This window comes from Humulus lupulus, chromosome 7 (genome assembly GCF_963169125.1).
Source record: "Humulus lupulus chromosome 7, drHumLupu1.1, whole genome shotgun sequence".
NCBI lineage: Eukaryota > Viridiplantae > Streptophyta > Magnoliopsida > Rosales > Cannabaceae > Humulus > Humulus lupulus.
The window spans coordinates 36,399,374-36,412,861 of record NC_084799.1 but is presented as its reverse complement, the minus strand read 5'-3'; the positions used below and the strand labels follow the sequence as shown (position 1 = coordinate 36,412,861).

Here is a 13,488-nt window from a genome sequence, read left to right as displayed (position 1 = left end):
ATGAATGGGTGGCTCCCGAATCAAATAATACATGACATAAATTATTGAGGATGGAAACCTGACTTGTGACCACCTTGTTGCTGGCATCCGCCTCTCCTTGGGTTAAAGCAAAAACCCGAGCAGGAACCATCTTTTCGTCCTTCTTCCATTCTGGCTTTTGCTGAGGACAGTCTCTTTTATGATGCCCTTCTTGACCACAGTTGAAACACTCCTTGGTGTTGGCGCGGCATTCTCCAGGATGCTTCTTCTGACATTTGGCACATGGCGGATATTCCACGTAGCCCGACCTATTTCCCCCATTATTTGGTCGTGCCCTTTTATTGTTGCCGGCTTGCTTGTTGTCAGGATGCCTTCTCTTCTGTCCGTTACCGTTGTTGTTGGACTGATTGTTGCCGCTATTGCTAGACTGATTGTTGTTCCGACTTGCCTGAGGTTGGCTCTGCTGTCTGGGTTCAGGCTTGCTGGCTTCTTCTTTGTTCACGTTGGCCTGCAACCTTTCTACTTCAATTGCCGTCTCAAGAACGTCGACATATGAAGTGTTTCCCGGGTTTGCTAGTTTCACCCCCATCTCGATCTTTGGTCGGAGTCCTCTCACGAATTTGTTCACCCTCAGATAATCGGTTGGAACTAACTCTGCCGCGAACTTGGCTAAGCGGTCAAACTGACGAGCATATTCCGCCACTGTTAAATTCCCTTGCTTCAGATTGGTGAACTCCTCAACTCTCGTAGCAAGTACCGCTGAATTGTAGTACTTCTTGTGGAAGAGCTCCACAAATCGGGTCCACGTCATGGTGGCAGCATCGTGAGATTGTTGGACCAAGTCCCACCATATCCTGGCATCTTTCTTGAGTAAAGACGAGACGCAGGATATGCGATCAGCGTTACTGAGGTTCATGTGGGCTAGGATCGGCTCCACATTCCTTAGCCATTCTTCTGCTTCAAAGGGGTCCGTAGTCCCTTCGAAGTTCGGAGCGTGCTGCTTGCGGAACCTCTCGTACACTGGCTCCATGTGCTGCACAGGATATGGAGCGTAATTCGTCATAGGCCATCCCCCATACGGACCAACTTGTTGGGGTGCTGGGGCCATTTGCTGTGGCTGCGGCTGCGGCTGTGGCGGAGGCTGAGGCTGAGATTGAGCCTGTTGGCGTTGTTGCTGCAGAAGTTCCTCGACTTGCTGTCGCAGTCTGGCAATCTCTGCAGTATTGTCAGCTTGCGGTGCCGGCGCATTGCGGCGAGTAGTAGCACGCACTCCCCTTCGGCGAACGGTAGGGACCGCATTGGTCGCTGGAACATCGTTGGAGGCGTTTCCGTTGGTGCGTGCAGATCTTCGGAGAGACATCGTAGCAGAGTTCTAACAGTTGAAAGAAACATGTTAGAACTTTTCCTAATAGGCTCTAAGGCAAAAACTTATTCTAAAACAAACATAACTCGGACCTATTTATTATGACTTCTTATGAAAAATTATATAGGTCTTTATTTATTATTAGAGCGGGTTTCTATACTTAGAAAAACAAGTCGTCTTTATTTTCTAAGTGTGTTTCTAATCATCCTATATGACTTAATTCTCAGGCTCAAAACTTATCTTTGTTCCAAAGTTAACCATATTGAGGGAGGGCTGGGATCAGTAAAATCGTTCCCACTACTATGGCCCCCTAACTCTCAATAAGGAAACCAGGTTCATTGATTTGTATCCACCCTCACCGAACTTAGTCATTATTCATTTTATTTAGTATTTATTATGATTGCGAAAATAAAATCAAACTCACACATGATATTCAATTAGCATGTTTATTCATTTGGAAAACAATTTCACTTATTACAATAAAAAATAAATAAAACAAACACTAAAAACTTCTAATCTAAAAATTGGGATCTTCTACATCTGATCCGTCATCTAACATATCATCATCTATTTGCTCATAATCATCATTATCATGAGCATCGAAACGTCCTATAGGTAGGTTGGTGAGAATCCTATTCTTTTGCTCATTGGTGAATTGAAACTCAGATTTCGCGGTAAACCTAACTAAGAGGAAATAATATCTCATTGCTAAAGGCAATTCATCCTCCTCACGCATTTCTTCCCATATTTCTTCTAAGGCTGCTATTACAGAATGAAAATCCTTAAACAACCTAATTACTAATACATATTGTTCCGTTGATCTTAACATTATTTGTTTAGCCTCTTGAAGGCCACCTATCTCTTGATGAAACAAAAGCAACCTTCGAGTAATCCTTTCTAGGGCTCCTACGGTGTTTCTTGGCTCCCTTATTCTTTTTAAGGCCTTAATGGCTCGGATATCTTGGTAGGTTAAAGCTCCATTCATTCTTAACTGAAACATAAACACTAAAGTTGTTAGCTATACACATAGACAAAGTAACTTGTAACTTGTAACTTAAACACTTACTTGGCGGTGAGATTCGGAGCTTTGAGCATGTGTATAGGGGAGAACTTCATATGAAGGAACCGTTTGCTCTGATACCAACTGTAATGACCCACTACTCTAGACTATTTGGACCATTAACGAAACTATACATAAAATCCTTAAAAGAACTTACATTTGCGAAAATACCATAATTTTATTAAGTAACTTATAAAAATAAGAGTTGCTTACAAAGTAAATACCAAAACGGGTATGGGATCCCATTGTCTTTAAAACAAAAACATAATTTAAAATAATAAGACATTACATAATTAGTGCGGAAGATACATGTAAAAAGACATAAAACCGAAACTACATCCTCGAATCGAACAACGCTCGACCCCTTGACTCCATTCATCATCGATACACATCCTCTAAGCGTCACGAACCTTTCCGCCTCTAAAGCTTATTTTCCTGCACATAAAACAAAAAGGAATGAGCCTAATGCCCAGCAAGGAAAATCTAACACATAGTCATATACATAATTTCATAAGAAAACATAAAGACTTAACATAATACATATAACATACACTTATTATAATGGTCATTATTACTTGGGGTCCCATAGACTAAACAAGCATATGCCCATGGGATTAGTGGGGTCCTACTAGCTAAGTAGGTCATATGCCCATAACCCATTTGGGGTCTTGTTAGTCATATGGGTCATATGCCCAAGCCTACAAGCATACATACATATCATAACACATTAATAACATAAAACATATAGATAACATAAGCACATAACATATTGATTCTAGCCTATTTTCCTTACCAAAGTTACCGGGATATAATGGACTGAGTTGGGACTTTTTGGAACACTCCTAAAACCATAAGAAAGAGTGAGTCTAAAGAAAGGAGATGAAATGAAAGAGATGGAAAGACTAAACCATAAAAACATACTTACCGACTTATATGCTTAAGAACTTGGATTCCCTAACCAAAATAAGAATGAGGTTAGGGGACTGAGTAGAAGGTTTTGAGAAAGGAAATAACATGAAATAAATGAAATAGAGTTTTGGGTTTACCTCAAAGATTTGCAAGATCAATCTAACCTCCACCGAAATACTATAGAACTCACTTCCCAAAGTGTTTGATAAGCTTATGATGTTTAAGCTTATAGTTTTTTTTTTTACCAAACCAAGTGTTTACACTCTCACACTCACTTAACACTAGCAGCTTCTGAACTTAGAGCAAATGGTGAATAATGGCTGGGTACTAGGTCCTATTTATAGAGTTTGGGAATGAAAGTATCTTGATTTTACTTGAATAAAAATAATGGCTTTTTAGATGAAAATCATTTGAATAATCGTTCAGCAGAGGCTGAAGACTCGTTCAAAAGATGCTGGACTGTTGAAGGAGTTTGAATGGCTGAAAGGAAATGAATTCAAAAGTATTTGAATTTATGCTAGAGGAGGCGATATATCGCCCCCTATAGGCGATATATCGCCTGGACCATTGTTCCCGAGGCGACCGTGCATCGATTCGTGTTTTCCGTATCTACGTGCTGCGATATATCGCCCCCTATAGCTGCGATATATCGGCACACGCTGAATATTTAAACACAAAATTACACATTTTTAGCTAAGTTTGAATGGAGTAAACAACCTTGACTAAGCCCTCAACGTACTCAAAGCTGCTGACTGACCCTATAACATTCAAACTTTACTCTTTATTAACTTAAATCCTCAAAAATCTTTAATCCTTAATCACCATTCATAACATGTGCTTAAAATCCTATTGGTTGATGTCTAAACCTTATAATATAATAAATATAATCCTTAATGTCAGTCACATTAATCAAACCTTAGGTTATACTTAATATTCTTAAACTATAGATTAAACTTAGAAAATCTATAAGTACTACTATGAGTGTCCAAATAATTCCCGGTCTGAACCAAAAATCCATAATAACAAAGATAACACTAAACACACTATAACACTACTAAACAATTAGTTAAGTAAAGTTCTTGGACTCTACAAGGAAGCACTCCCGCAAGCCTCAAACACATCAATTTAGAAATGCATTTGTAAATTGTAGAACAGCACGCAATGGGACGGTAATCAACATCTCTCGAGGGGTTATCCTTCTTAGGAATTAGAGATATCATTGTAGCATGAAACTCAGAAGACATACTCCCTGTATTGAAGAAATCCATAATTGCTTTGGAAAATTCAGCTCCTAAAACAGGCCACATTGTTTTGAAAAAACCCGAACGATACCCATCAAGCCCTGGGGATTTCTCATCTGGAATACTGAATAGAACTTGCTTTATTTCCTTATTCGAGAAAGGTTTCAGTAAAGCAAGCTGCTGCTCCAGGCTAAGCCTAGCACCATTTTCCAAACACTCAACATTCAGCCGCATAGTGGTTGTGTTTTTGCTCCCCATATAACCACGAAAGTGGTTTAAAAAATGATCAACAACTTCAGAAAAATTATCATTAACAGTACCTTAGTCAGTAACAAAAGATGCTATCCTGTTCTCCACCTTCCTTTTCTTCAAAAAAGCATGAAAATAAAAATTATTCTCATCCCCTTGTTGGAGCCACTTAACCTTACTTCGTTGTCTCAGAAAATTGAAGTACATCTTCTCTTTACTGCTTAAAGTCTCAGCAGCAGTCTTTTCCATTTCCTGATAAACTATATTTCTCGGGTGAGCTTGAGCTTGTTGTCTAGCATCAATAAACTTGGCTTTAGCTTCAAAGTATGCTGTCCCCACATCTCTAATAGTAGCCTTATTAAATTTCTTAAGGATATGTTTTAACCTCATGAGTTTATAGTAGATACCTTTCAAACCCCTAACAGCCAAAGGCTTCTCCCAACTGGCAGTAACTAACTCTTTGAACTTCGGGTGTTCAGCCCAAAAATTATAATAACGAAATGGCTTAAGCCCAATCTTCTCTGAGACAGTAGCAGTAACCACACACGAGCAATGGTCAGAAATAGATTCCCAAGCAAAATGGGCTGTAGTGTTAGGAAAAATATCTTGCCGTTCCTCATTGGCAAACGCATGATCTATTCTAGAATAGATTCTACTAGCGCCATCTTGGTTGTTAGACCAAGTAAAATTTGAGCCTGATCTTTTAAGTGCTTCCACATGACCTTGAGCTTGCCATAAAGTAGCATCAGTCAAGTCATTTATAGAGATAGGATTCCCACCAGATCTATCTTCATAGTTGAACACTGCATTGAAATCTCCAAGCAACAGCCAAGGCTTCACAGGGAACCTAAGACTCAATAGATCCACCCATAAACTTTTCCTCTCATCAATGGTGTTTAAACCATAAACAAACGCAATACAAAAATCTTCTTCCTGACCAGACATTTTCACATAGCAATGAACACATTGAGAAGATTCAGCAATGACTATTACTTTAACAAAGCTTTTCCTCCAAATAATAAGCAAACGACCTTCAATGGTTGGGCTACTATAGTAATCCCAACTCCTGAACTTATTCATCATCATCTCTTTAATCTTGTTATCCTTCAACTTGGTTTCGAGCAATGCACCGACTCCAATTTTATTCAGACTACAAAACTCTAAAACAAAATTTTGTTTATTCTTGTTATTTACACCTTGAACATTCCAACTAGCAATATTGCAATTATCCATCATCAAGTGATAGCAATACCTGATCCCTTTGCCTCAATTGGCACTAGCACCTTCTCCAAACTAGTCCCTGACTCCTGCAAAACACTGAAAGCATTCCCAGTTGGCCTCCCTGCCTCTTTAACTACATCTGGTTTATAAGTAACTTGAGAACCCTGCCCTTTCGACTGTATTGTTCTTTTCAGAATAAGCCATTCTTTATCTTGAGGAGAATGAACATTATCTTTGTTATTCGGAGTCAAATCTTGGCTGATCTTTTCCACTTCAACCAAAGGCTTTGGCACTTGTTCTTTAGGAACAGCAACAGACTTTACAGTATCAATCTTCTTCCCTTTTTTTCAGTTTTCCCCTTACGGCAATCAACCATAATATGCCCATACCCCATGCAAATCTTACACTTCACAGGAAGCCATTCGTAATCTATACCCTGCTCCATAAGTTGCCCATGCTCATTTAGAAATTGAATAATGCGAGGAGGTGAGTCCGTAATGTCCATCTCAACCAGGATTCTAGCAAATTGGACTCTAGTGCGATCTCTAGTATGTTGATCCACCATGATTGGTTTCCCAACAGTACTAACTAAGGCACTTAAGCTCTTGTTCCCCCAGTATTGTAGACCAAGGTCATGTAGACGGATCCACAATGGCACAAATTGAACAAGTTTAAGCGTGTTCAGATCTGTAGACCAAGGCCTAATGATAACTGGCTTTCGATCAAATTGAAGCACCCCTGACTCCAGGACCTGATCTCTAGTAGCATCATCATTGAATTTTACCATAATCAATCCCATAGTCATTCTAACCACTTGAGCTATCCCTAGGTGTCCCCAAATTCGCTTGATGAAACCCTCAAACATAGCCATAGGAGGATTTGCTCCCAGAACCATGCATATAACAACCGAACTCCAGTTAGCCGCTTGTATCACAACCTCCTCTGGATCCACTTGAGCTATTTTCATCCCATCCTTTATCAGAGGTTCAGAATAAGATAGCGTTGAATCGCGCGCAAACATATTCTCCTTAGAAAAGGATTTCCAGTGCGTCTTTGCTGATTCTTGGTAATGACCCTGGCCTGTCTCAGAATCAAGTTTCGTCTCCACCTCCTTAGTCCAGCTCGAGCTGTGCTGAAGCTTCGTATCCAACTTCGAACCAGATAGAAGCTCACGACTATTATTAATCTGGCTGACTTCCCCTGAATTCACCACTTCTGCAATTAGATCCAAACCAGCTGAAGAACCAGCATCATCATTTCCATCATGAAAATCAACAGTCGAATCTCGATCAGGCGTTTGAAAAACTGGCTTTCGAACCACTCTCTTCTTCTTCGCCATGGAAGAGAGAAAACAGGGAAACGCGCGTCTTTATTTTAATATTTTAAATAAATTCTTAAAAGATTAATTCGGTTTATTTTTTTTAATATTTGAAAATTTTATTTAATTAATCTTTTAAGAATTTATTCACATATGATAAAACTTAACATAAGTCTCACTTTACAAAACTGTGAATAGTTTGGGGGTAATTTTTAATGGCTCTAAAAAAAATCAGGGGGCACAATAATGTATTGGTCATAGTTCGAGGAAAACGCCTTTATAAATTTTAGAAGAACAAAATGCATCAAATATGCTATGCAAAAAAAAAAAAAAAACCTAGAAAAATTCAACCCAATAAAATCTTAAGAACAGCCTGCAAAAACCAATACTCACCATACAACATATTTATACAAATTGAAGAACAAATGTGATACAGGAGCTCTTTAGTTCTTTTGTCGTTTTCTATTCTATCAATTTGTATTGTCGTTTGTTATTTAGTGTCGTTTGACTCTTGGAGTAGTCATGGACAAGTGTCAATTTTCTAAAATGTTTTCTTTTTTATCACCTTTGATTGATATAGTTGATGGGCTCACGATACAGGGCAGTTTTTGGCGTTTAAATACGAAAGCTTATTTCTGGGTTTTCTCCTTGTGACAGTTTACTTTGTTTCAAGGCCTTGATTCGACGTGATCAAGCCTTCATCTCCAGATATTTAATCTTGAGTTTATTAGATTGCTGCATTAATTTGGTATTCAAAGCCCTTGGTTTTTTTTCCTTGGCGATGATGTCTGGTATTGATGGCGGCAATCGCCATACCAGCGACGAAGATTGTAGTGTGCAGGCCTTTTGGGCAGCTTTCACAGCCCTTGAAAAGAAGATCGACTCCAAGTTTAATACATTCGCCACTGAGCTTAGACAAGTTCTTACCCAGACGACATGTGGTCTTGGTCAGACCTCCGGCATGACTTCGACAACTCAGGACCAACGTGGTGACGACCATGGACCTCGATGTCATCTGATTCTAGCTGTGCATACCCACCCCTCCTGCTGACTCCATGGTCGTGTCCTACTTCGTCGGGGGTACTTCGTCTTCGCCTGTTGACAGACCTCACCTTTTCCACGCTGCCCATCGATTACGTCCTCGCGATGAATTCGATACTGATGAGGAAATTGATACTTGGGTTCATGGAGGTCTCAACCATGATTATACCCACACCGGCGTAATTGAGCACCTGGTCCTCTTGATTACCGCTTGAAAGTTGATTTACCTATTTTTGATGGACGTTTATACATTGAAGACTCTTTGGATTGTGTCCGAACGGTTGAAAAGTTCTTTGCATATATGGTTGTTCCTGCGAGTAAGCAAGTTACCTTGGTTGCTTATAAGTTAAAAGGTGGAGCATCAACTTGGTGGGAATAGTTGCAGTCGAATAGCCAATGCCGCAAAAAGCGACCCATTCGTGATTGGTCTAAAATGCAACAAAAATTGGAGGCTCGATTCCTACGTGTTGATTTTGAACAAATGCTTTATTACCAATACCAACATTGCCAACAACGCAGCCAAAACATCAACGAATATACCAAGGAATTTTACCTTCTTAATGCTCGTAACAACCTTCAAGAATATGAGTCTCAGTGAGTCGCAAGGTACATTGGTGGTTTGAAGCAAGCAATTCAAGGTCAACTAGTTCTTTGTTCTATTTGGAATTTATCTGAAGCTGTGAATTTAGCTTATAGAGTTGAATTGCAATTGGGTCGCCTACCCGGCCTTCTGTTATCAAGAAATCAGTGCCTGAACCACTTTCCCCTTCTCAACTCACTTCCTCCTCTCAAGCAGGCCGCTCCTCACTTGAAAATCCCACAAAACCATCAGGGAAGCACCCTTCAGTCTAGCACAGCTCAAATCCCTATGCCAAGCCAATGCCATTACATTGTTATCATTGTAACCAACCAGGCCATCGTTCCAACGAATTCCCACAGCGCCATCAAGTTCATATGACTGAAGAAGTATTTGATACTGCTGATGATGAGTTTGTTGATGATAATGAAGATGTTGATGGTACTAAACTAGTTTATGGTGATTCGAGTGAACGTGTTTCTTGTGTTTTCTAGAGACTTTTACTTAGCCTTGCTCAACCAAATACACAGTGACACACTATCTTTCGAACTTGATGTACTATCAAAAACAAAGTTTGTGATGTTATCATTGATAATGGAAGTAGCGATAACATTATTACTAAGTCCCCCATTAATGTTCTCTTGTCCCATTGAAAAATATCCTCATCCTTATAAGATTGGGTGGATTCGCCAAGGGATCGAGATGAAGGTGCAAGATATATGTCGCGTTTCTTTTTCTATTGGAAAATGGTACAAGGTGATGTTGTTGATATGGATGCATGTCCCCTACTCCTTGGTCAACCATGGAAATTTGATGTGAAAGCCACTCATAATGGGTGAGAGAACAGCTCATAATGGGTGAGAGAACAGCTACATCTTTTAGTGGAATAATTGAAAGATTGCACTCATGCCTCTTTCATATGCCGAGCTACACCCTCTAGATAAGTCCACCCCTAAGTCATCATTTCTTACTATTTCTGGTGTAGATTTGACTAAATCTATAGTTACTAAAAGCATGATCTTGGCTGTAGTTATGAAGAATGAAGGTGGCCAACTTACCACCACCCTTCCATTGGTGGCCAAGCTTTTATTTGAATTCACTGATCTTTCACCTGCTGAACTTCCAAATGAGCTGCCTCCAGTTAGGGATATTCAGCAACACATCGATGTTATTCCTGCAGCCTGTTTACCAAATTTGCCTCACTACAGAATGAGTCCTCAAGAGCATGAAATTCTGCAAGGTATTGTGGATGATTTACTAGTGAAACAATTTATTAGAGTGAACCTCAACCCATGTGCAGTTCCTGCCCTTCTTGCTCCTAAGAAGGATGGCTCTTGAAGATTGTGTGTCGATAGTCGCGCTATCAACAAATATCAATTTCCAATTCCACGCTTGGAAGAAATGCTTGACAAATTGGAAGGGTCTACCATTTTTAGCAAACTTGATCTTCGCAACGGCTATTATCAAATACAGATTAGCAGGGTGATGAATGGAAGACAACTTTTAAAACTCACGAGGGATTATATGAGTGGCTCGTGATTCCATCTGAGCAATACAATGCCCCAAGCACCTTTATGCGACTCATGAATCAGATTTTGAAACCTTTTATTGGGAAGTTTACTATCGTTTACTTTCACGATATTCTCATTTATAGTAAAGCAGAGGTAAAACATTTAGAGCATCTCCAAGCAATATTGGAAGTCCTTCGAGCAAACAAGTTGTACCTCAACTTGAAGAAATGTACTTTCATGACTGACAAGTTACTATTTCTCGATTTTGTTGTGGGTGCACATGGCATTGAAGCGGATTCACAAAGGTCCAAGCCATTCGTGATTGGCCTTCCCTCGTAACATCCACGAGGTACGTAGTTTTCATGGCTTAGCAACTTTCTATCATCGATTCATTAAGAACTTCAGCACTTTGGCAGCCCCTATCACTGGTTGTTTCAAGCAAGGGCGGTTTCGTTGGGGAGATGAACAAGAAGCCAACTTCACTCTTATAAAAGAGAGATTAAGATCAGCCCTAGTACTTGCAATGCCTAATTTTGATAAAGTCTTTGAGGTCGAAACATATGATTCTATGCTTGGTATTGGAGCTGTACTTATTCAATAAGGAAGGCCCATTGAATTTTTTAGTGAATTTTAATGAAACAAGAAAGAAGTGGAGCACATATGCGCAGGAACAGTATGCCATTGTTAGAGCACTTAAAAATTGGGAGCATTATTTGATCATGAAAGAATTTGCCTTTCACAGCAATCATCAAGCATTGAAGTTCATGAATTCCCAAAAGTCCTTTAACTAAATGCATGCTCGTTGGGTCTTTTATAGAAGTTCACATATGTATTCAAGCATCCTCATGGCTCCAAAAACACAGTTGTTGATCCTTTAAGTCGCAAGTCCATGTTGCTCACAACTTTGAGTACTGTGATTGTGAGTTTTGACTCTATTAAGAAGTTACATAAGGCTGGTGAAGATTTTTTCAAAATATGGGATTTATGCATGACAAATAAGTCTCACGAGGATTTTCATGTTTACCAAGGTTTTCTATTCAAAGGTACTCAATTATGTATTCCAAGAACTTCTCTTCGTGAATCATTGATTCATGAGCTTCATGTCGGGGGCGAGATAAAACCATCACCCTTGTAATACCTACTAATCCAGGACTATTACACTGTATATTTAAAATAGTGTTTAACTTTTTAGGTGAGTCATTTGGACTCAAAAGTGTAATTAAAATTAATTAAGGGCTTAAGTGATAAAATTTTGGTCAAAAGATATAAACTTTTTATTTAAAACTTAAAATATTTATAAGGGATTCCAAAAGAGTTAATTACAACATAATTATAAAAAAAAAATTACAAAATAGTCGACCTAAGCGGAAAAATTGGACTCATGTCTTAAGTCCCTCAAAAACTAATATCTTTTCAAGAAAATGACGCGAGAATCTGCGGTGAAGAAATAAGGAGATCTTTCTATAAAGAAATTTCAGTTGAAAAAATCATAGGAAAATTCTTGAATCACCCGGTAAGAATGTGGAGAAGAACCAAAACATAATGGTTCCACCTACTCAAAACTAAGAGGGGATGCCGCCTACTACTAAACTCCCGGTTTTTGCAACAGTTGCATTCTTATATGCAAGAAGAAGACTTAAAAAGAACAAAGATGTTTGGATCCGCCGGAGGAGAAGCCCACGGAGCAGTGGTCAGAGCCTGTTCATAATCTTCCTGCTGCTATAAAGTCCTTGTAGCATAAGTAGTGACCTGCACGAATGGTGTAATGACTGCCCCACTGTCTGCGACATGGACTCGGTGAAATTGAATTCTCCGTGAAGATGCGGAGTACCAACGGCTAGACGGTAAGACCCCGTGCACCTTAACTATAGCTTCGCAACTTAAAATACTCAGGCTTGAAAGCATATTGATACTAGCTGGTTTGAACTGGTAAACAACTTGATTGCCTTCTTGCTTTTTCGCCCTAGCTATTACTATTCCATTTTAAGGGGAAAATGGATCTTTCTTCTCTAGAGCTCTCTACGGTGAATATGACTATGTAAGAATGTAAGAGAAAGCCGAAGAAAAGCAACTGAAACTGGCCTAGAATAGTCAAGTGCATCCAGCAGGAATTGAACCTACGAATTTACCCGGCTGGGCACTTGACCATGGTGGCCAAACAGGTCGAACATGTAGGCGTCGCCCTAGAGCCCTCCAATTCATGGTTGATCGTCCTTTCTTTTGCCTTTACCTGCACCACAAAACATCCGTGAGCCAAGGCCCAGCAAGAAAACTATCATGACATTATAATTAACCAATTAAACATGAATAGCTAACAACATGCTTTCAAAAGTAATAAACAAATCATTTTAGTTCATAAACATAGTACACAGTCAGTGCCGAGCGAGTGTGTACAACACTCCACAATGGTCTCGTGCCATCACAGCCTACATTCCGCATGTATTGCCAAATATGGCCTATGCCAATCAAACACAAATAATCACAAAGTAATCAGATGCAATATTAATAATAGGAAAGACACACAACTCTAACCATGTACAATACACTTGTAACTGTGTTAAGATAACAGGGACAATGCCCAACACAAGGTGCATGTGCCAGTTTTCTTATCTCGGTCCAACACAATGAATAAGGACAACCTCGAGTGCGATCCTCTCACGAGCCCCTCAGAAAACCTAGACACAACAATTAAGTGTAGGTTTAGTTTCTCTCGAACTAAAACCCAACACAATGTCTCTATCAACTTTATTAGGCCCCAAATATCCCTTAAACATGCCCCATAATGTTCTAGGAACCTTAGCCTTAAATCCTCTAGGGTTAATCCTCCCAACCCCTTGAAAACAACCCACATACCCAGCAGTCAGTGTGGCCCAATTGGCCACCTAGCCAAAATGGCCAAGCTTGCCCTAAACCGCAGGCCGATCGACTGGGTGCCCAAGGTCGATCGACTGATGCAAGTCAGAGAGCATTTCTCTGTGATTTTCAAAACTTCATACTTGCCCAAATCCAATCCTACTTG

The 13,488-nt window shown here is 39.7% G+C and overlaps 1 protein-coding gene across 1 annotated transcript; it reads right to left on the bottom strand.

The window, feature by feature from the left end:
• Window positions 1–4,873: 4,873 nt before the first annotated feature.
• LOC133791588 (uncharacterized) lies at window positions 4,874–6,034 on the bottom strand. The gene has a single exon (XM_062229511.1). It carries the CDS (start codon window positions 6,032–6,034, stop codon window positions 4,874–4,876), a length of 1,161 nt encoding a protein of 386 aa, XP_062085495.1.
• Between the last annotated feature and the right edge of the window lie 7,454 nt (window positions 6,035–13,488).